The sequence below is a fragment of the Photinus pyralis genome, unplaced genomic scaffold, assembly GCF_008802855.1.
Source record: "Photinus pyralis isolate 1611_PpyrPB1 unplaced genomic scaffold, Ppyr1.3 Ppyr1.4_LG3b, whole genome shotgun sequence".
Classification (NCBI taxonomy): domain Eukaryota; kingdom Metazoa; phylum Arthropoda; class Insecta; order Coleoptera; family Lampyridae; genus Photinus; species Photinus pyralis.
The window spans coordinates 23,050,346-23,074,924 of NW_022170510.1; the positions used below are offsets into that span (position 1 = coordinate 23,050,346).

At 36.8% G+C, this 24,579-nt stretch overlaps 2 protein-coding genes across 3 annotated transcripts; one reads left to right on the top strand and one right to left on the bottom strand.

Annotated features, from left to right (window-relative positions):
- The first annotated feature begins 15,191 nt into the window (after positions 1–15,191).
- LOC116166685 (valacyclovir hydrolase) lies at positions 15,192–18,678 on the top strand. 2 transcript variants are annotated; one of them, XM_031481733.1, is made up of 5 exons: positions 15,192–15,547; positions 16,570–16,827; positions 16,881–17,034; positions 17,081–17,330; positions 18,499–18,678. In XM_031481733.1, the coding sequence occupies exons 1-5, from the start codon at positions 15,389–15,391 to the stop codon at positions 18,593–18,595; spliced, it is 918 nt and encodes a 305-aa protein (XP_031337593.1). In that variant the 5' UTR covers positions 15,192–15,388; the 3' UTR covers positions 18,596–18,678. The 2 variants fall into 2 exon arrangements, with proteins under 2 accessions (XP_031337593.1, XP_031337594.1); XM_031481734.1 differs by lacking the exon at positions 15,192–15,547 and adding an exon at positions 16,008–16,215.
- Positions 18,603–23,567, bottom strand: LOC116166684 (T-complex protein 1 subunit alpha). Its single transcript, XM_031481732.1, has 6 exons — positions 23,384–23,567; positions 22,967–23,208; positions 22,734–22,915; positions 19,684–20,201; positions 19,547–19,637; positions 18,603–19,273 (listed from the first exon to the last, which is right to left on the bottom strand). Exons 1-6 carry the CDS (start codon positions 23,454–23,456, stop codon positions 18,706–18,708), a joined length of 1,674 nt encoding a protein of 557 aa, XP_031337592.1. The 5' UTR covers positions 23,457–23,567; the 3' UTR covers positions 18,603–18,705.
- Positions 23,568–24,579: the final 1,012 nt, after the last annotated feature.

Here is a 24,579-nt window from a genome sequence, read left to right on the forward strand (position 1 = left end):
CAAGTGTTATAGATTTATTATTATAATAGTTCTTTGTTTTGCCGTCCGAGGTCGAGCAAAGCTCTCTCTAATTCTTTTCGGCGCAAGCACTTCTTTGTATAAAACGACAATCAACCATTACTTGCAGAAGAACGTACACGCCATAGTTGTTCCTCGAGAATGTTGGAATGTTTTTGGAATTTCTTGTAGAAGTATAAGAAATTATTCATACTACCTGATCTACATTTTGACTTAATTAGATTACATTGGAGTCATATACAAATTCAGTTTTTTGTGCATCGTAAAGTATTCTTCTTGATATTGTTGATGCATGGCTCCATATTAAATTAGTGTGTGGTCTAATGGTTGTCGAAAATATTACACTAATTTTGTGTATGATGAGTGAGTAAACCTCACTTTACCTTGTACGCCTATCAATCGTCACATAAATTATACAGATTTCAAAATAATTTTCAAAATAATATTCAGATAAAGCATGCTTCACTACATTTTCCATGATTCGTTAGCCATCCCGACGTATCGCCTGATGATGGACGAGAAAAAAGTCCGAAATCGATAGCGACTAACATGTTTCAATAAACAAAATTAGTGTAATATTTTCGACAACCATTATTCTTCTTGAATTTAAACGTCACGTTCATGCTTTTATACAGATTTTATCAGACAATCGTAGTCGACACAAATTGTGCTTTTGGTTAGTTAACGTAAGTCGAATTATTTATTCTTATTGTGCATTAATTACGCGATTGGCGAGTGTCAGACGTTAGAACTGCTTACACAATATTTTATGTGTCGCGCGATTCACTACCTTTTTTATTTGTTTATTTTTGTTGTCTCAAGTGTTGTCTGTTACAGATTAGACTGAACGCGCCCTTTTGAGTTCACAAGGTTGTCACCCAAAGTTCATACTGGTTTTCGATACAATCAAATTGTAATTAGGTATTACATTTGCTCGATATTCACTAAACGATTATAGTTCCGTTGTTTTTTGCGGAAACCTGTTTTGATATTACTACTTTCTTGACTACGTGTTGATCTCCTTTTTACTAAAAATGCATTTACATTTGCAGATCTATACAGGCTGTTTTTTGAGAGCTTTAGTTAAACGTCTCTGTGGAAGTGACATAGGTAGGTTTTTAAAAATTTGTACTTAGGAGTTACTCTGAAGGGCGAATGGATGTAAAATATTTTCAAAATGGCGGTACTTCCGGAAATACCGGAAGTAGCTAGTAACTTCGTTATTTTAAATGGCCATCCCTACTTTTTGTTGCATTTTTGGATTCTACGTGAAATTATGGCCGACTACTAAAAAGAAAATCCGAAAGAAATGGTATCAATGCAGTGAAATGGAAATATGTCAGAAGCTGTTAAATATGGCTATAGGACCATATTATGTAACATTAAAATATTTAAATATTCCAATTTTGATTCTATATAAAATGTAATAGTAAGAAAATTGTCATTTTATTTAAAAATCATATATTAAATAAACAATTATCTCAGTAATATCCTTGAGAATCGGGTACGGGTATTTCTGTAATACCACGTATAATTTCAGTTTACGTAATTATTTTATGTTCATCAGCTTCGTCTTTGTTGATTTAATTTAGGCCATCATTAGATAAAAACCCGCCATTAACAAGATCACGTATGAATTCATCAACAAGAATTTGTTTTTTTAATGTCGTCTTTCTGTTTGATTACCAATAAATTTGATTCCGTTAGATTTAATTTAGGTAATATTAGGCAAAGATAGGGTTTCATTTTCGATTTACGTTTGTAATTGCTTTTAAATGTTTTCACGTCTGTTTATGAACCCACTAAATTTATAGTCTCGTAATTTGGGCAAGACGCTCGGCAAGACGAGTGTGATTTAAAAATTGTTTGTGAAAATCGAGGTGAAAATCAATGCAATTAATTCTTTGTAAATCTAGTTTTTGTAGTATGTTGAAGTCATTTTTAGTGACGAATAGTGGGGTGGCATTCGCATTTATGTTTTAAATGATATCCTTGAAATTATGCGTAATATTTTAGTATGTCTATGTTAGTAAGTCTGGGGCGATTAAAAAGCTCTCGGGCCTATCAGCCCTCTAGCATCTAGCTTTTTAACTCGTCGCCCTCGAGAATATAAACATCACTATTATACCCTTAATACATAAATAAGTATCATACTTTGGGGGTAGATATCACCCTGTCGGGCGGACAGTGACACTTTTCTGAAGATACTTACTGTCTATGCGAATAGCCTAATAAATGTTAGAATGTGAAACCTTTTTTCCTCGCTTTTTTCTAAGGGTACGAATTCGTACGATATGATTTTTAGCGCATTTTTGCAAAAAAATTTTTGCGCATTTTTGCAAAAAATTTTTTTTGTAAAAAGTAGCTTTTAATCTCACTTTGGCTGGTCGGCTGGCTGGCTGGCAGTAAATGCGCGCCCGTAGAAAAACGCTTGTAAAAAGACAAGGAGTGTACATGTAACTATCGGGGCCGTGTAATTAAGAACGTTAGGGATGGGGCTACAAGATTTGGAGTCGACGACATCTGGACGCCATCCCCGAGCGTATTATACTAACCTGGAGATTTTTCAGTTTTTATCTATCTTCTTCTACAGTTTTTCTCCGATTGTTTTCAAATTGGTGTCGTCGGGAAGATCTTGTCAACGCGCACAACTCCTGCGTGGCGAAATTTTGTTTTTTTTCCTAGGGGCGAAATAAACCACCTTTTGCGTGGCGCGCTTCGAGGGGTAGTCGACTTTGGGCGCCCAAAAGTTTCTAACAGCGCGAATCGCGGTCTCTTTCTCGTGTCACTAATAGAAGGTCGAGGTATGTGAAGTACCCAAAAGTTGAATACGATTTTATGCCGGGATTTTAGCGAAATCTACCAAAATGTGAATTAATAATGAACGGGACGTCGAAACTGTGTATCGACAAAGGGAATGTGGTAACCCCCGACGAGATCTTACTGATGGTGGAGTCGAAACTTCAAATCCGAATTGTTGAGGGTGATCAGAAGTGGGTGTCGACATAGGGAATATGGTAACCCCCAAAGGATTTTACTGATGGTAGAGTCAAAACTTCAAACGCGAATTGCGAGTGCACGGTAAGTGAGAAAATGGTACCGACAAAGTGAACGTGGTAGCTTTCGGCAAGATCTTATTGATGGTGGAGTCAATATTGGCTAATAAAACACTGATCTGCCACACAAAAATGCGCTGAAGTCCCTTCGATCTCACACGAGGACTTTGATCATTTTTTTGTACTTTGGGGTACACTGTGTAGCGGGCAGTAAGTGATTGTCAATTTTTTAAAGATACTAAGGCTAAATTCAAATGGCAAGGAGACTTCAAATTGGGTTTGATAGAGGCCTTTGAATATGGACTTTATAACCAAAAGATGCTTAGAAAAACCACCTTTTAGACCCCTCCACCGACCCTCTTCACAGCTTTTAAATAATGTACTTGATCAGTTTATCATATTCGAAATGGGGCTAAAGTTTGACAATGATAGTAACCCCAAACGATTTTTGCGTTATTTTCCCACCTAATACTACTCCGAACTTCTCCAATATTAAAACGTAGGTATGGTACGGAAAATTTAATAAACAAATTCCTTCCAAACAAATTCCAATAAAAAGCATGTTGGCTAATCGCCAGATTGGCGTTTTGAGGTCACCGTCATAGCGATTAAAAATAAACCGATAATTTAACACATCGCCCGGAAGTACAGACGTCATACAGCAATTGCATACTTAATTTCTATTCTATCAATTCTATCTAGATACCATTGCGAAGCTTGCTTTTGGTTGTGTACAAACACCGAGCTAAACAGTCCCAAAATCGTGCGAATACGCCATATCCTTGCATCTTGAATATAAGATTGAGTCATTAGGAAACAGTCTGCAAATTCCGAGAAACGGTAAATTAATCAATAAGCAACACTTCGATTGCGCAAAAACTACGTCACGTTAAAGCTCAATATTCGTGCTAGAACTACCCTAGTACCTCTATTTTTATTGCTGACCACTAAAGCTATAGTTAACTTACCGTATGAATCATATCCATCGACATAAGACATGTGCTTCCCGCGTCTCCCTTATTTTCCGTAAGGGAAATTAACATATTTTTATTAAAATTATTTCCAAAAAGTCGTAGAGTATACGAAGCTTTGACTAGTAATTCAGGTACTCCATTTTCATCGTAAGCTGGTTCTTTAGAGCCAGTTTCTATCTTTATTCCATATACGGTTATATTGTTTGGAGACGGATTGTCCAAGAGCGAATGTAAATCTGTAGTTATAGTTCGCCGATTGCGTTGCAATAATCTGTAACAAACAATTGAAATTAACGAACACCGAAAAGAATGCACGACGAAGAGTAATTCATTGTTATAATTCGGTACAACAGAATTCTGTTAACACCTATGTACTTCGAGTGGTTAGAAACTTTCAGGATAACTCTTCCACAACGTAATTTTCGAGATAACTTTTCTCTGAATTATATTCAAAAGTGTTACAAACTTTGGGAGCTATGCGTGCAGATGATGTAACGTAACCCTCCCCGATTATTACAAAAAGGGCAAGAAGAAAAATTAGTAACAAAAAAGTAATGCCTATCTGAAATTCTCCAGTTTCCTTTTATGCATGTCCAAGATATTGTGTGGTGTGGTGAGTCCAATAAATTTAAATAAATTCGATCAACGTTTATTACCAGCAGTAAACATTGGCCGAACAGGGGCACCTCGAGGGGCACAAGGAGGGGCGGATGAAGATATTTTGTCGTAAAACGAGTCATTAGCATTACTATAAAGGCCATAATAAGTAGCAACTAGCAACTCAAATAAAAAGTTGTTTCGGCAAAAGAAGCACAGTGTCCACAGTCGACAGGAGCTACTTTTTCCAGGAAAAGAAATTCGAAAAGAACTCAACTCAGTTTGTTCATCTATCTATCTATATCTATCTATATAAATAAAAATGAATGTTTGTATGTTTGTATGTCTCTTATGCCTGCCTAAACCGTTCATCCGATTGCGATGAAACTTTGGGGAATAGTTGGAGGTATGCCCGGGAAGGTTTCTATATAATAAAAGAAATTCCGTCTGTCTGTACGTACGAATGTCCCTTATGCTTGCCTAAACCGTTCATCCGATTGATACGAAACTTTGGGTAATGATTGGTCATATTTCAAGGTTTTTATGTAGGTAAGTAAATAAAATTGTATTCGTCCTGTCTCTTATGATGCCACTGCCAGCTGCCTAAACCGTTTATCCGATTGCGACTAAACTTTGGGGGTTAGACGTACGTCCCTAAACTGTTCATCCGATTGCAGGACGAATGACTGCGAAAGTATATAAAAATGAATCGCCGAAAATTATTTACGATCAAATTAGATAGTTCTTTTTTTGTTGTGCTTGCGTTATCGAAACATGTGACGCTCTAAGCTAAGGCAAGCAAATAGGACACTCTTTTCTTAAAAATGAAACCAAAGAATAGCCTAATTAATTTACGAAAATAATCGTCAAGATATAAAATATAAATTCGTACCTACCTAACCTACATCTGCAGCTGATTAAAAAACATGTCCGCAAATTCTATTTATAAAAAGGGCAAGGTTTGCCGTGACTACAAAATTCATTTCAACCTGTGCCTTGGAGGACGACCCAACATACAATTAAGCCATAAAGGGATTACATTTACCAAAGGTTTAAGAAGTAGGTACGCCGCGGTACTCATTGGTACGGGTTTTCTCTCGCTTGAAAAGAGTGTCCAAGATAAGGATGTCTGTCATGGAGATCGAAACCATAGAAGATACGATGATGGTCAAATTAGAGAAAAGATGCGCAATTAAACCATTATTATCGTGCTTTAGAGAAAACAAAAAAATTCCGATTACTTCCGAAGATATGACAGAAAAACTGAAACTTGCCGTTCTTATGTTTATTTTTTGCTGGTGTTATTTGAACAGATACAACAAGAAAGACAAAAGATACTTTCTCATTGCCACTTTTTGAACTCTACAAGACAGCACCCGCGCACAACTTGCGAGCATACCTATCGGATCAATTCCTGGAAAATAGGAAAAAATGTTAGATACGTATACTTGCACGATTAAGATGTGCGTAGATGCACCATCCTGTTGAAACCAACAATTTCCAACTTTTGTTTTTATTTGTGTGACGTATATAGTTGTATTGGTAATCAAAAGTGCTACTAAATACAGTGTGTACTTTTTCCACGGGTCATATAAAAAAGTATAGTTTCTGATAATTTCTCCGAAACAAAACGTTGTATTAAAAATCTTCCAACGGTGCTCAAAAAGGGGCAAGTATTTTTTGGGAACAACAAAACGCCAGTTCTAGGTTCTAATGTAAACCCGAGTGTCATCCATCCATCCCAACATGTAACTACGAATACGAAAATTATAAACACCCGTGCGAAGCCGGGTCGAGCAGCTAGTTTTTAATAAAAATAAAAACAACATTGAAGTAGTAGACAACTGTTATGTTCTGATGTAACTGATCTAGGGCTGCACCTCGAGCTGCACTCTTTGCGTATTCTAAGCCTAAGGTAACGAATTAACGATTCACTCTGCAAATTTTGTGCTTTTCTGTAAATGTGAATTTACCTCGGAATTTACTGAGATATTATGTTGATGGTATATAAGTACTAATTTTAGCACTACGATACAACAAAGGTCGATATTCATATTCGCTGTGATATAGTCTAATTTATTTGCGTAAAGGTCAGCAGAATATATAATGAGATAGTATCGATCGGCATGGAAATTTTATATCTTCCTACGCATACAATGTACTTACCGTGCTTACCACTTCTTGCATTTTCTACGTTCATTCTTATTGAAAAATGAAATAATATGATAGTTGCGGCCTTTCGGGGACAGATTTATCATAGTGTAAATAATGGTTTTATTTAGGTAATCTTTGTATTTGTCGTAGCGTTTTTTATTAGCAGTCGCTTGGTTTGTCTGCAGATGTAATATAGCACCTATGTTCCTCCAGATCTCAAAAACGGTTAGGAATCTTTTAATTCTTTTATGATACCTTTTTATTACATTTTAGGAACGTGATACCTATATTTCAACTGAGTTTATTACAGGTTTTTTTAACACGAACACAATTTAATAAACATCTAGTGGGCGAGCTATACGTATATAAAAACTGCAAACTGTGATAAGAATAAGCCGAGGAATAAACCTTTTGGTTAAAACGAGGTATAAAACGTATATGGCGAGGTATATGGTCAGGCAATCAAAATATAATCTAAAATGCGGCCCGGATGACCATCCCGGCACCGATTTCCCGGGGACCATTTACTTCCCGGCTTCGGTTATCCCGGCGATGGGTAATCCCGGCTTCGGTCTTCCAGGCAATTTGAACTCTGCGATCGGAGGGATGGAAAACATTTAAGACGCGGTAAACATATGAAGCAAATTCATCATATTGAAACAATTCACCGGAATTAAGTTTTCTGATTTGCTATTGTATAGTATGATTTTTGCCTTTTTAGATATAATACAATCTGAATAGGGACTATAGTACCAAATTGAAATTATGCCATTTATAGGTAGGTAAAGTTTTCTGGTATCTACCTGCGTAGGTAAATGGTAAAACGCAATTTTTTCAAAATGGGCCCTTCGTACCGATGGCAATTGTGTAAACAACACAACTTATTTGAGCTTCCTTGCATATTTCGGTCTCCTATACCTATTTCTAAGCATTAATTACAATGTGTCCAGGCACAATAACAGCCTCTTTCGGTACCAAATTTGACATCCGCTTCATATTATTTACGTCCAAAAAACAAACAAAAGAGAAATGAGGTTGGACAGACGGCGTTAAGAAAGTGGGCATTGCCGGGATAACCGCTGCCGGGAAAGCAATAGTGACCCAGATAGGTCGTCGTCCGGTATAAATCACCGGGGTGACTGATGCCGGGAGAGTAATGGTCGCCGGGAAAATGGTACCGGGGTGTACGTCGCCGGGATGAGATGCACCGTCTAAAATGACGACTATGATACAAAATGGCTATCTGTATTTTGTTTTGGATGGACTTTTCTCTTAGACCATATAGTACATGGACTGCTGTTACTTGCAACATTTTCAATTAACTACATGCGAAATTAGATCACTCACTAGTAGGCGGGGGACACTTTGTAACCCGAAGGCCAATCTTCAAATGAGTATAACCTCGAGTATAACTTTTGTTTGATAAGTTATTTTTATATATAAGTTATTTCTTCGTCAATTTTGTTCTCGATTTTGTTCCTTAACTCATTCTCTCCATTTTCGTTGTCTGGCCGAGAATTGCTGTGGAACTTTTTTTTTCGAATTTTCAAAAACTAATTCGTGATTTTCATCGAGATTTTCATGTTCAAAAACCCCCAGATACCAAATTTCGTCGAATTTTTTTTTTAATTACTTCTCAGATACAAGTTAAGCCTCGAGTTATACTCATTTGAAAAGTGGTCCTTCGGGTCAGAAAGTGTCCCCCGCCTGTTCGTGAGTCATCTGAGGGATTATAACCTCAATTATAATTTAATGACGTCAAGTAAAAAGTGGGCATTTTTGGCGCACCCCCACCCACATCATATTAGTGTCATGCCCGGACCTACCACCCACCCCCTTACATCATCTCATTGTATAAAATTTATTCAGGTTCACGTTTTTGTGCCATTTTACTAAATCTAATTATCAATTTGACAGCACAGTATTTAATAACAAAATGTAGAAGTCAAATGAGAACTTTAAGCAATGCCAGTGGCGTAACTTCATTTTAGAGGCCCGTCTTCAAAAGTATTTGGGAGCCCTGTCGGGAGCCCTTTCCTTATATCAACAATTTTTAAGCGATGTTAATCTGTATATGTAGAAAATAGTGTCTTGATTTAGCATTACTGATTTTGCATTATGTAGTTCATTAGTTCACACGTCCATTGTAAAATTTAGCGTCACTGCTTTCTGCGTTCAGTAAGAGTCCAGGTGATTTTGTTCGAACTTGAATTGTCTAGCTTTGTGTAATATTTGTGCCACAAAAAAGGTAATAATGTACTGAATTTTAATTGTAACTCTTCGTTTTATTGTGACTTATATTGATTTCAACTATTTGTAACTAGGGGTTGGTAACCTTTGCTTGTTATTTAATTGTTTCACTTTAAATGTTATTCTTATTTTGATTTGTTTAATATTGGCCAGTTCCCTCGATGTTTAAACTCGTTTAGTTTGATTAGCGACTTCAAATGTTTGCGTATGAAACTGCCCTTGTTTAAAATCTTTTAACTGTTTCGTCCGTGCAGAGGTAAATGCTGGAGTGTTAAAATTACTTAGCGGCGTTCATCCTAAATACAACTGCGGTCTAAGGTTTCCGTATCCAGGACCTCCAGATACCTTCTGGATTGGAAATGGTCCCGCTAATTAACAAACTATTTCATTTACTTTATGTAAGAGACTTCGGAATGTTATTTTTCACAAATGGGAAAGGAGTGGAGTTGCTTTTAAATCTCATTTTAAATCTATTTGAGTTTGCTACTTTTGAGCATATCAAATTTTGTATTAGATTAAAGTCAGATCTAAATTATTGAAATTCGAGAGTTATTTCCTTGGATTGTTAATTTTTGTATATTGCAGATATTGCTCCAGATTTTTCACTTATATTTACCCTCCGTGAACAATGATTCAGAATTTTCTTCGGACTGTAATTGTAAACTGTAAAAGGATTATTCGAGGGATTATTAAGCGGCAGAGCAAAGCGATGCAAGCTTTATAGCGAAGTCGATGGTGTCCATCTCTCCGTCCACAAACACGATTACTGTCGATGACGGACCGATTCGGTTCAAACTTTGCACAGTTGACAGAGAGGCGTGACTCTACGGGGTCATTAGATTTGACCCATTTTCAATTATTATATGTAGCATATAGGCGTCAACCGGTCAATTTTTTGTGACCCCAAGGCTCTTGGATAATCTGGCTTTGTCTATTTGATGTTAAACGGTTAGAGGCATAGGCTACGACCGATCGCAAAAGGCTTTTTTACGAATATTCAACTTTAACCGGTCACAAGTTTCGATTGTGCACAAAAATAACGTGCCGAAACTGGCTTGAATGCATTACACTTACAATATGAATTTTTGAGGGTACCGATGATTAGAGACACTGCACCGACATCCAAACTTCATTTTACGGCATCAACATCGGCAATTTAAATCTATCCTAATTTTATCACCTTCATTGTACCATCGAACGTTTGTAAAACCCGCCGCACTTTGCGTCAAAAAATTAGTTTGCACAGCGCGGGGTAAACATAAATACAAGTTGCCCTTGACATCGTTTTGCACTAGAAGGGTGTAAATCCCCTTTCTATCGGATACCGTTAACTCATTTATGGTGTAATTTTTCAAGTCCTCCCGGCACACAGAATTTCTAAAATCATTCGTTTTCGTAACTTTAATTTGCATGCCGCTATAAATATTTCGACCGCGCACTTCGAATTCGATCTTTTTAAAGTCCTCATGATTTAACGTGATTTTAGTTGTATTCCTAATTTTTAAACTACGAATTGCGGGGTAATTCTCAATAAAGTTCGTATTTACAATCGCGATTAATAATAATAAAACAACTTCCCGTATCCTAAGTAACAAACCATTCGCCATGATAATCTTAAAACCGACTGATTGTGATTCAGTTTCGGCTGTACGGTGCTGTGTGCTCGTGAGTAATGTAAACACTGCAATCGTCGTAACGCGACGTTGCCATTTCTCCCTACATTTTTGGTTGTAACATATTGCAAACTGCTGTTTTGTAAATAAACACTCGCATGACGTGAAGGAAATTAATGTGCCAATGGAGATTTTCGGCGTTTTACCGCAAGTCTTCGAAAATAACACGTATGTATAACCGCTAACAGCCCCTGTCGAAAATCTTGATATAAAACTCAAAAGGATGTCAATTTTATTTTCAATTTCAATTTCGGATTTCGGTTAAAGTAAAACAACCCCCAAAATTTAAATGGGTACGGGATTGGCTGATAACTCTTTTTAGGAGATCGTTAAATTACCTAACTGTAAAAATACCACTAGACCTTTATCTTTCCGAAATTTTTAGGAAAATCAAAGAAATTTACACCTTATATCTCGCCTTATATACTTACACAAATTACAATGGTTAAACTTACCGGACGTCATAATTTTGGGGTAAAGTCCCGGGTTCCTGTCAGATTTGTTTTCTTGTTACAGTCAGAAATTAATAAGACAAAAAAATATTTAATCAAGTTATTTCTTGTATGAAAGCATCTCTACTATTAGAGGTATCCATCTCATTGTTAATTATTTTATTAATCATGATTCTGATTTATGGACATAAAATCCGATGTTATGGAAGCAATGGAACTCTTATGGTTCTCTAAAATATAATGTATTGTTATTATCGCAAAACGGAAGATTGTCAGAATTTTAGGCCGGATGTCCACCGCATCGGAACGACCAAGATCGGTTCGATTTCAATCGTCCGATAAAGATCGCGCGCGTGCGCTTCTATTGAAGCATGTCCACAGGCTCGATTTTTGTCGGGACCGATCGAAATCGCAACCGACTATTTTCTCCCGACGCGACGCTCTTGCACGATCATTCGTCGGCAGTCGTGTGTCATAATAATCAAAAGTGGTGATAATCTTTCTTCTACCGTCACACATCTTCTGTAATTGGTGTCCCTTTTGGCAATTCATGGTCGAGCAATGTCAGCCAAAAGGAAAAAACTACTCTTGGACATATGATACATACATTTAAATTTGTGTTCATGATTCGCAAGTTCACGGGCACAAATGAAAGCACCGATCTTCGTCGCCCCGATTCGGTGGACATCCGGCCTTAGTGTAAACAATTGAATTTGATCTCTTGTTCTCCAAAATGTCACACACTGAGCTTCAATAGATGTTTGACGATCATTGCGTAATATTAATAGGTATTTTTTTAAACCACCATAAGCATCAAAATTATGATACATCTATTGTGAAGATAAATAAAACGATAAATAGATTTTTATGCGGACGACAGACAGGTATGCATCTTAGATCATATTGATCTAAATTCTAAGGTATACTTATACATACAGTTCCGCATTCAACATTTCCCTGGTGTAGGATTTATCTTTCATTTAAAATTTTGGGCCTTGTGGTTAAGGCTCTTATCCATGAAGAAATTATATACCTAGTAGGTGAGATTTATCGTAAAAGGGGTTCGCCGCGGAACTAAATTTTCGGAAATTCGCACTTTCATAATGGCAGTGTATGTTTCGTTCTGGATATTCTATCCTGCTCAATCAGCATTGCTAAATTACAAATAAAACACACCTGCACGCAGTAGATTGGCGCTTGTGTCTCCCAAGATTGTAATTACTAGTTAAATATATCTTGAATTACTTACAATTCCGTGCATACATCCTAGACCTGAAACTATAATTTTAAGTATTATTAATTAGGAATTCAATTCGTCCCTAACTGATTTACACCCACAGATCTCTTCTTTTTTTTAAGAGGTCCGCGCTTAGACCCGATTTTAATCCGCTAATGTGTTCTGATCCAACAAATACCTTAGAATGCTTACAGGGCTCGTGAACTGATCCATGGCTCCTCAGAACAGAAAAGTTACACAAAAAGTATAAAATTTACACATCAGCAACACATACAGGGTGATTCCTATAGTACCTGCCACCGTTTGGGAGCGTGTAGGTGGTGCGTAGGGGACTATTTTGATATAGGACACTTGGGGTCGGAAATCTAAAATAAGGGTGCCAGAGCCAAATTTACCTTCTGGAATTTCGCGCCTGTAGGTAGGCAACCCAACCGGCCGGCGGTGCACACGGAGCGATCTCAGGCGGCGATGTGTGGCTGACACTTGATCAGAATTTTGTTTAAACCCACGAAATCCCGTCTGCAACGACGCGTATCAAGTGAATAAACACTATGGCACGTTTTACTAACACGGAATACGCGGACATGCACTTCATGTACGGATTGGCAAATGGTAACGCACGAGCTGCACGACGAGCGTACGCTGAGCGGTATCCAAACCGTCAGTTACCCTGCAGACAGGTCTTTCAAGAAGTTCACTTCCGACTGTGCGAGACAGGGCAATTGCAGGTAAGCTGACGGAGGCTTAACTTTACACACAGATTCGTGATGCACATCGATACTTGGGTCATTTAAGCACCCATTTCGAAAAGTTTGTTTGTTTACACCGACCTCCTCCTATTTCGCAGCCCACTAGCGCCCGTGATCGCGATCGCCCGTTGGTAAATGCCTTAGAGGAGGATGTGTTGGAACGTTTCGAGGCAAACCCGCGTACTAGCACTCGACTTGTAGCAGATCAGGTGGGTTGTAGTCAACACACAGTGTGGAACATCGCCAACAACAACAACTTACACCCCTATAAGTTTAAGAAAGTGCAAGAGTTACGGCCGGGTGACCATGAAAGGAGGCTGGAATTCTGCAACTTAGTCGTCCAGGAGGAAGAAGCTAATCCGAACTTTCTGAGGAGCGTGCTAGTTACTGACGAGAAAGGATTCTCAAGAGAGGGGACCTTCAATCCTCGTAACAGCCACTACTGGGCGGAGCACAATCCTCATGAAACGTTTACGCGAGGATACCAGGACAAGTTTTCTTTAAACGTTTGGGCTGGCATCCTGGGGGACAACCTACTGGGGCCTTACATCCTCCCTCCGCGTCTAAATGCCCATAATTACCTGATTTTCCTGCGCGAGGTGCTACCAGAACTTTTAATGGATGTTCCAGTGAACTTGTACTGGGACCACTGGTTCCAGCACGATGGGTGCCCTGCTCACTACGGGCGGCAGGTGAGGGAACACTTGGACCAAACCTATCCGGACAGATGGATCGGCCGTGGAGGTGCGGTGGAGTGGCCTGCCCGCTCGCCCGACATCACCCCATTAGATTTTTACTTGTGGGGTGTGATGGAAGCGCACGTCTACGAGACTCCCGTCGAATCCGAAGAGGACTTAATTGCGCGCGTCGTCATGGCCGGAGAGGCTGTTCGCCAGGACATAGGAGTCTTCACGCGAGTTCGAGGGGAGTGGTTGGCTAGATGTAGGAAGTGCATTGAGAACAACGGTGGCCACGTTGAACACTTGTAAACGTTATTGCTTTTGACTGTCGTTTTCCCTCCTTCCCTCCCATGTCGCTTCCTCGCGCTAACTCGCTCTGCATCGCTCCGCGCGAAACGTCGGTCGGTTGGGTTGCCTACATACAGGCGTGAAGTTCCAGAAGATAAATTTGGTTCTGGCGCCCTTATTTTGGATTTCCGACCCCAAGTGTCCTATATGAAAAGACTTCCCCTAGGCACCCCCTATACGCTCCCAAACGGTGGCAGGTACTATAGGAATCACCCTGTATACCTATAGCGAAGAATCGAACTGTGTTAGGTAGAGCGGTGAATCAAAAAGGCTTTCCTTATTTTTTGACCTACATTGTCAATTCACGAACTCCGATCTACAAATTTGATAAAGCATCCACCTACAAAATTTCATCGTAATCGGTCCTTTCGTTTACGAGATATCGTGCTAACCGACGGACAGACACCGCAAAATTATAAACTCGCTAGAAGCTCGTTAATAAAGTATATAATGTGTGAGTATAGTATATTCTATAAGGAGTAAGGAATAAGGTATATTCCGCGCGAGTGGAAAGCGTCACTCGAGCCGAAGGTGAGTGTGACGGTTCCACGAGCGTTGAATACCTATTCCTTACAAGTCATAAGCTTCATTCGCCATGATACAATGATAATTACACTTAAAGCAGAAATTAAGAAAAAACCATCATTCACAATACACAAAATTAGCTCGTTAATTGTAAGAGTAACAGCAACGTCCTCTATAGGTATCTTATTAAAACAGCAACAAGTTTCCATTTTTTTTACTAACAGCAGCGTTTTTTGAAATGAATGTATTTCCTTGAATTATATTACATTAGCGAATTTCCTAGAGCGAAATCAAGGCGCCATCAAGTCGAAGATCGAATGAAAGTGGATACTGATTTATTTTCCTGTAAAATATGAAACCCCTTATAGATTTTTCGACAAGCTTTATTGTTTGCTAGATAAGCAAATTGAATTGTGTCTAGTTCATAGTCTTGAAGTCTGCCGAAGTAATAAATAGTGAAATCCGCGCTCGGTTTATAAATGTTATAAATTTACGTGTGAATAAAGGCAACTGATAAATAAATATAATAATTCAGTAACTGTTATTATAAATCGATCTACCTATTTAAAAACCTTTTTCAATTTAGTTGTTCGTTACTAGTGTTAGTCCCTGACCCTGAGTGACATGAAGAAATCACATAATATAAATTTAGGCATTGAATAAAAAATTTATTCAATGGGTACATTATCAATATTGTATAACAAACAGCGTGAACTTTGTAGTCAATGCTCGTCAGGTACAATGTACCGTAGTTCAACTGTGTTTAATAAATCACTGTTTAAACAAATTCTAACAAATTTGAGAAATGTATACAAATCCTCAAACAACGGTCAGGTAAACATTTACTTTTATTAATTTTTAAAAACATCATAATAATTTTATAATGAATTTACTTTATGCTACTGCGCATACTTGTGACGTAAGTCTTGCCATATCCGTACTTTTTTCACCATGCCTACAAATGCTATTTATGGATCGATGTGACGCGATTCCAGTGGCATACCTAATGTCGAGCCTAATGTATTGAATGTTTTGTTAGTTGCCTATTCACGGCCAGCTATAATGTTGGTCCTATTTAGAAATATCTGGGTCCGTATTCTTGAATTTCTGCCAAGGTAGCGTTCCCGGAATACTGATACTAATGGCCGTTTGCACCGACAAATTTAAGCGTAGCTTAAAACTCATATCAACCATTGCCTCAATAACCGTTGTCATGGATTTTAAGTTACGCCATTGAATTTATAACTATAGTTATAAATTCAATGGTTACGCTTAAGCTAAGCTCCGCTTAAATTTGTCAGTGCAAACGGCCATAAGTTGTTTATTCTACAATAATCGGTTGGTGAGATCTGGATCGATTTATAAAAAGTTCAAAAGGGCTCTAAATGACCGACAGTTAGTGAAACTATAAGCTCCTTTTTTGCGCTAAAAAAACAAAAAGGGGCAAAGGTCTCACAGAATTTTGAATATTTTTTCCTCTACTTCTCTGTATTCCTTAAATGGTACGGACCTTGTTTAACAATTTATTCAGGACAACTCCAGACTGCTTGTCATAGGTTCTGGTCCGATATTCTATAATTGATAAATATTCCAAAACATTGAAGATAATTATAAGTATTTTGCAGGAATTGAACCTAATTAGTATACAAATGTATGTCATAGTATAAAAACAGGATGTATATGTAGTATCACCATTGAATTTATATGTATATATTATATGTATAAAGTCAATGGTATCACTCAGATTACATTAAAATAATCGCGATTTTTGTATAATATTGTAGGTAATAGTTTTCGATTCTGCTTTATTTTGTAAAGTATACTACTGTAAACTAAATATGTGTGTGTCGTTTTAGGAACAGCAAATTAAAATTGCTGGCCAGACTATAAATTATTTAAAAAAAGGCAATGGGCCACAAACCATTTTATGCTTTCCTGGTGCGTTCGGAACGATTTGGACCGACTTTACACCACAAATTGAAGAGCTGGATACCAAGAAATTCACAGTCGTAGTTTGGGATCCACCGGGATATGGCAAAAGTCGACCACCTCAAAGAACTTTTACTAATGATTTTTACATTAAAGATGCAGACATGGCTGCTAAACTCATGAAGGTAAAGGCATTTTCGATCATATTGTTATTATCATTAAAATACACACTTTTCAGGAACTACATATAGATAAATATTCTTTATTGGGCTGGAGTGATGGTGGGAACTCCAGTATGATTTTATCATCGATGTATCCAAACTGTGTCGACAATTTAGTCATTTGGGGATCGAATTCTAAAATATTGCCAGATGATATTACAGCGTGTGAAAGTATGCTGTACTAATTTGGATTGTTTGTAGAATCTGTAATTTTTAGAAATTCGAGATATAAATTCCTGGTCTGAGAAAATGAAACGACCGTTTATAAAGATGTATGGAGACGAGTTTCAAACTTTAATTAATAATTGGTTGGATGCACTACACAATATAGCTAAAGAAGGTGGCAATATTTGTCACGATATGCTCCCATCTATTAAATGTCCTACATTAATTCTTCACGGGAATAAGGATGCGATGATTGCTGAAGAACATCCAGATATACTCTTAAAGAACATAAAAAACTCAAAGTAATACTTTGCCCCAGTTTAACACGGCCATCTACAATCCACGTGACTGCGGAAAAATGCGCATGCGTGACTCACACGCTAACGTTCTTGTCATTCTTAGGTTTTATATCAAGTTTATTTAAACAAGAAATTGCTTGCGGTGAATGACAAAATATGCATGTAAAAAATATTCACAATTCTTCTGTGGGAAATGGAAGAATACCCTAGTTATGCATAGATTTGTTTATTACGTACCGTGAACATCATTAATTTTGCAAATTGTATTTTTTAAATCGCAATGGGTAAGGCAACGCATGCACGTTTTTACAAAGTCACGTGTAATTCTATACATGCCAGTTGCACCATTGAAACCCATACAAGATTCATTCTGAGCGACACAAATTTAGTGTGTTCAGAACATGAACATATTTTTGACCCCTAATATTGAACCGCGTAAGGCTAATTTTTTGGAAAATTTCAGTAAAAACGAATTGATATTGACAAACCATATGCAGTGTTCATTGGCTTATTTTATGACTAAAAGTTCATATAAATATAGATCCGCAAACACTTCATTACTTCTCTACAGGGTGTTAAAATTTTACCGTTCGCTTTACAATTTATAATATATAAATTTCAAATGCGAACTATCTACATTAATAATAATAATAAATTAAGCCAGTGCCTACTGGATCATTTTAAAATCTAATACACTAATCATTTATCAACTTGATGACAACCTGATGGCGCCCCGATGTCGCTCTAGATTTCTATAATATTCACCAAAAAAATTAAGTCTTAATTGTTTGGTAATTGGACGAACGCCAATGAATAGCGCTTAATTAATTTGATATTTTTTTGCGTTTTGGATTTCCGATCATTATTGTTAAGATTTTTACAATCTGATAAGGATCATAAAAGCTGCATTAGAGAAGGTACATTCGATTAAAAAAAAAATAATTTTTCAAATAAATACAAAAATCTAATGTTTGCTTTAACTTTTAAGCGAGTTGTTTCTGTAAACCTTTGTGAAAACTTACATGAGCGCACACGTACAATGCACTATTGGCTCTTTGTTTGCTTTTATAACATTCACAGAATAAGACCTGACACAGAATAGACGCAGACCTTGGTATAGTTTAAATATACCAACAATGTAATTACTTACTAATCTAAACATTTCTTTCAGAATTCATCGATTTCCAGAAGGAAAACACAACATCCACCTGAGGTATTCGCAGGAGTTCAATGCTGTGGTGTCACGATTTATCGAAGAACACAAATAAAGCAAACTGTAATTATCTGTTACTATATTGATGCAAGAATTAATGTGTTTAATGAGTTAAGATAAATAAAAAATGGAACATTAGTAGAAAAAATTTCTTCAAAGTAAGAATTAACCATACAATTCGCCACTTTCCATTGCATTCTGGTAGCTCTTGCCTTTCTTATCTTCAGGATCCAGCTTAATCATGTCATCGATTCTTAGAATAGTAATGGCGGCTTCCGTTGCGAACTTCAATGACTTAATTTTCGATATGGTGGGTTCCAATACGCCCGCCTTTTTGTTATCTCGCACCGTCCCTTCAATTAAATCAAGACCAATCCATTTCAAATGTGCATGGTTAATGTTCGTCTGACTTGAATTTTGATACGCTCTTAATTTTGCAACTAGATCGGTAGCATCTTGTGCCGCATTGACTGCTAAGGTTTTTGGAATTACAAGCAGACTACGTGCAAATTCAGCTATTGCCAGTTGCTCGCGAGAGCTTAGAGTTGTTGCAAAATTTTCTAAGTAAATTGACAAGGCTGCTTCTACTGATCCACCTCCAGTAACCACACTTTTCGACTCCAAAACACGTTTTACCACACAGAGTGCGTCATGGACGGAACGTTCCATTTCATCACAATAGAAGTCATTGGGGCCACGTAAAATAATTGAAGCAGCTGTCCGTGCTTTGGGTCTAAATTGGATCGATTAGTGTCTACACACAAATGTGTCTCTGGGAGTTTTTTAGTTAGAAGTTTCTATGAAAGTTTTTGAAAATTTGTACTTAGGCTTAGTTTACTGCAAAATATTTTCAAAATGGCAGTACTTTTCACTAAGCCAATAATAGTTGGGTAGTACCTAGATGGTAATTTGATATTTATTTGATTTCATAAAAGTAAAAATAATTTAGAAACCGTCTAACTAAAGCTCTCAAAAACCACTCTGTATAATTTACAGAAATAATTACCCTTTAATCAAAATTAATTCATCATCACTTATTCTTTCTTGCACAACTTCTGCAGCTTCTCCAACCATGCTGGCTTCAAAGCTTTCCTCACCTTAAAAATATTTCTGTAACACAAAATTTAAAATTAAATTACTTACCATCCATGTTGCTTAAAGATGTAACGAAAGCAGCTCCTGTGGCTTTGGCGATTCTCTTCAGATCGTTCTTTTTAACTCGTCTCACCCCCATAGCTCCATTCTCAACGAAATATTTCAAACACAGATCATCAATTCCACCGGTGCATAATACAACGTTAACACCAGTTGCCAAAATCTTTTGAATTCTCTCTTTAGTTATGTCAAGCTCGCGCGCGCGAATTGCCTCCAATTTCTCGGGATCCGTAACCAAAACCTGTACGCCCAATTTCATTTTGGCCTTTTGAAGAGAAAAGTCTAAACACGCAATTTTAGCATTTGTAATTCTCTTTGGCATTGCTTGACTGGCAACGGTGCAGTTTAAGGCATAGCCTTGGACCAAAACACTCTCTCTGGCGCTACGTCCGTGTGCCTTTAGAACATTGACCGCTTTGATGGGATACAATGGGTTTCCTTTTACGTCAACAATTTTGATAGCGTTGGCGGCATCAACGACGATGTTGGAAAACAACTCTGCATCTCTAATTTACATTAAGGAAATTAATAATAAATTAAATTTTTACAGAACATTTCCTCAATAGGACGCTTCCAAGTATTTTCGTATTTTTCCTATTGCATATTCGTAATGAAGGTAAAATAAGCTTTCCAACGATGTGTTGCAAGACCTGTTACATTTAAAAAAAAATGGCGGCAGTTTCAAAAAACCATATATGGGACAAACATTTTCTTTTTATGCTGGAATATGCACAAACAGATCTTATTTAAGTCCTAACACTTTCAAACAGATATCTACAACCGTTTTCACACCAGCGCTTTGGTTCCATCTTTATTAGCCACTCTGTATATTACTTCAGCGTTGAAATTGGAACTGACTCGAAAGACAATTTGATGTGTTTATATAGCAAATAATATTCTTTCTAGAATGTTCTCAAGTGCTAACGGACGCTTCAAAACGTTGTAGAACAAATAGTAGTTCCTCTAGGGTTCAAAAATGAAAGCGTTGTCTTGGCGAAAATTGTAAAAAAAGTGCCAAATGCAAAATCAAATAAAATAAATTTTCTTGTTTTTTGCATGTCTTTCTTTTTGCGCATAATACAAACTGGAACAGATTTTTGTTGTTTCTGTAAATTCTGTGATATAATAACACAGAAGAAGCCCATCTTATAACTGATTTACATATACAACAATCGTGAAACACAACATCTAGGTTGCCCTTCAAATCGTTAAAATTTTATTCAATAAAATGTAAAATAGAGATGTACTTTAATGCTTAACAAAGATGGACAAAACGTACTATCAGTTAGAAAACTGTACTAGCGACTTGCAGTGACCAATCACTGAGTGGGATTTTGCAGCTATTGCTAACATGTTTCACCTTTTGCCTAAATGCATCGCGAAACGTTTGCAGCTCAGTTATCTATTTTTTTTTCAAATTAGAATAAATCTAGAGTAGAAAGCAAAGAATTCATTGGTCAGTTTTTTCATTTCTGGTTTAACCGGAAATATCACCAATGTTTTAATAGTAGAACACCCTGTATATACAGTGTGTCCATGGATTGAATGCACATAATGACAAATATTTTTAGTCTTATCTGCACAGCCGTCTTTTATAAGAATGTTAAAATGAAACTGACATTTATATTTATTTCGTTGCAGCAACAAACTGCACTGTAGCAATTAAAACACGCACATAATACACTATTCTTGTTTGTAGCCTGTAAATTTATTGTATATTGACGCTGTCTCTCAGGTAGTAGTATTGATAAAGAACGGATGAGTGCCATTTATTTTCTTCATTAAATGGTGGTTGGTAAAAATATACAGTGCGTTCGAGATAAGAGGGTCACCTCAATATCTCGTATTTGGCAAGATATGAAAAATTTGTTAAATATAATTTTATATATGACATTACGATCTATCTGATCGCATTTTCAAACTTCTGGTTTAACAGCTTTTGTTTTTCAAATACAATGCCTATGTTTTTTAAAATCTTTGAAAAGAGCAATCAATTTTCTGTATGACAACATAAAATATGTATATGGTTGATATACAAAAAAATGGAGAAATGCGTGAATCAATATTTAGAAAATTTATGAAATCTTGTTCAATGTTTCGCTTTTAAGATTTACTTTTGCACGATACGATCTCCCCATGTAATGCAACAGGCACCGTGCATCCTGACAGCACACAGCACGCTAGATTTAATACATTTTCCAAATATTGAATAACAAATTTCTCCATTTTTGGTATATCAACCATATGCATATTTTATGTTGGCGTACAGTAAATTGATTGCTCATTTAAAAATCGTAAAAAAACATAGGCAATACATTTGAAAAACAAAGGTTGCATCAATTTCAGGTTACACCGGAAGTTTGAATATGCGATCAGATAGATCGTGATGTCACATATAAAATTATATTTAACAAATTTTTCGCTAAATAAAAGAGATATTGAGGTGATCCTCTTATCTCGAACGCACTGTATAGGTATACAGCAAATTTTATACATGGTGACAACGAAACTACTATCCAGGCTCGCATGGCTTCATTAAAAAAATTGAAGTTTTCGTCAGCAATAGGATTGAAAAATGTGCATATTTTAAGCAAAAAAATTGACAGTCCCTTTCTATTCCACTGGAAATGATTAAAATGTAATGACCATGATTGAAGTGCAAATGATACCGTTTGTTTTGGGCGTAACACATAAGTATTAAATTTAGGTATAGGCAGTATAGGACATAGTATATGAAAAATGTTCAGAATTTTGCATAGAATTCAAAGAATATGCAGTAATACATTAGGGTCGCCATGCTAAATTACGAAATTATGAATAAATATCATACTCACTTTACAAAGCCTCACTTTGTCATAAATCGAAGCCAGTCGTAAAATGGTACTCTTACAAAAATTAAATTTTCAGAAATAAAGTTGGGACTTTTAATCAATTAAAGATCGCCTTACACCTTACTAAGTAAGGTCCTATTTTGGAAATCGCTCCCATATTAATACACCTTATGTCAAGTGTAATTTTACGCTTTTAAAAAAGGATACGCTCCAATGATTTTAGAACTCATTGCGGTCTTTGCAACATTAATTATATTCTCCCTACCCAACTCCTCCACTGGTATTGTAAGATTATCTGTAATATATCTACATGCCTCCTTACATGCCAGACGATACCCGCTTATAATGGAGGTGGGATGAATCTTCTGTTTCACCAGTTCATCTGCGTTCTACATGCACAGATGTATTACTACACTTCAAATCAATTAGTAAGCACAAACCTTTAGAAGCTCTGCTGCTATAATAACCACAGATGTAGTCCCATCTCCGACTTCTTCATCCTGAAGCTGTGCCAATTCCACTAATACTTTCGCGGCGGGATGTTCTACTTCAAGTAAACGTAGAATGGTGGCTCCATCATTAGTGACGGTCACGTCGCCGATATCGTCAACTAACATTTTGTCTAAACCGACTGGACCTAAAGAGCTTTTCACAATGTTTGAGATAGAGCATGCGGCCATCACTGCAATGAGAGAAAAATTGACAGACGGCGATCATAACTATACAATAACAGTAATTTAAGGATATCAAAACTATTCAAATATGCAAATCAATTCAGCGGATATGGGGGAAGAAAGGGAGAAGCGATAAAATCACATGTGTGAAACCGGAATAGGTTATGTGAAAATCATCCTTACCGTTTTGTGTTCGTACAGGAGCACCTGAAGTTCTGGTTCCCGCAACTGATAAAGGACTTGCAAGTGTAGACATTGTGATTGATTTCTTTTTTACAATTCACCAATTAACAAATTTCGATGAATAATTATTTTGGAATTAGCACTTTTTGTTTAACAAATGCTAGTGACATATAAAAGAAGGGGATTTTAACTTTATTACCAACTGGGAGAGATTACACTGCAAGACCATAGAATAATACGTACACTAGAACAGTATGTATTGCTAGAGCAGATTACTGCTTTACCGTATATAATTACTGACAGTCACTATTTCATTCAATTAAACATTCGAGCATTACGGCACTTCCCTTAACTTCAGTAGGCATTGTTTATTCATTAATGGATATTCCACCGACCGTTAGTACGTTTGGGTATAGTCCAAGCAAGGGGCGTGTCTCGGGTTAATCCAATTGTTCGGATTCTTATTTAGTCTCCAAAGTGTCTCTCTGGCAGGTGCAATCACGAATGGCTTAAGATGATTGTTATCTCACTGATAAGATCAAAACAGGTACTGCGCCTAAAGCTGGATTCACATGAATACGAAATCCGACGATACGGTCATCCGAAATGCTTATGATTGTTCAATAGTTTAAAATGTCAAGTACATTTCAAATTATTGACCAATCATAAGCATTTCGGATGATGGTATCGTCGGATTTTGTATTCATGTGAATCCAGCTTAATTAAGTTGGTAATTTCATACGGTAGTCTTTACACCCCTGAACTGGGCTGGTATTGTTCAGTGGGGGTAATCCGAAATCTACCTCTAATTAAACGAGAGGGCGTAAGAAACCAAAATAGTAGAGATGATAAAATAATTAATTTACATCAGCCTAACCATTAGATATTGCATGTGTATAGGTAATCTAATATATCCCCCAAAAAAGTGGAGTGCTTCAGCTTGCTTTACTAACACAATTAACTGAGCACAACGAAAAAGGTCAATTCCAGACTCGATTAAAAAATTTATGCAATTAGACCCTTAACATAAGCTACATTTCGGCTGGTGTTAGTTAAACCTTAAAGATGTACTTAAATAAATAAATTATCCCTCTCTTGACCTATGTACTTAGATGTTACAGGGGTTCTCCGATAAGTGATAAAACCGTGCACAATAATAATGATACCCAATGGCGAAAATAAATAGCTACAAGTAG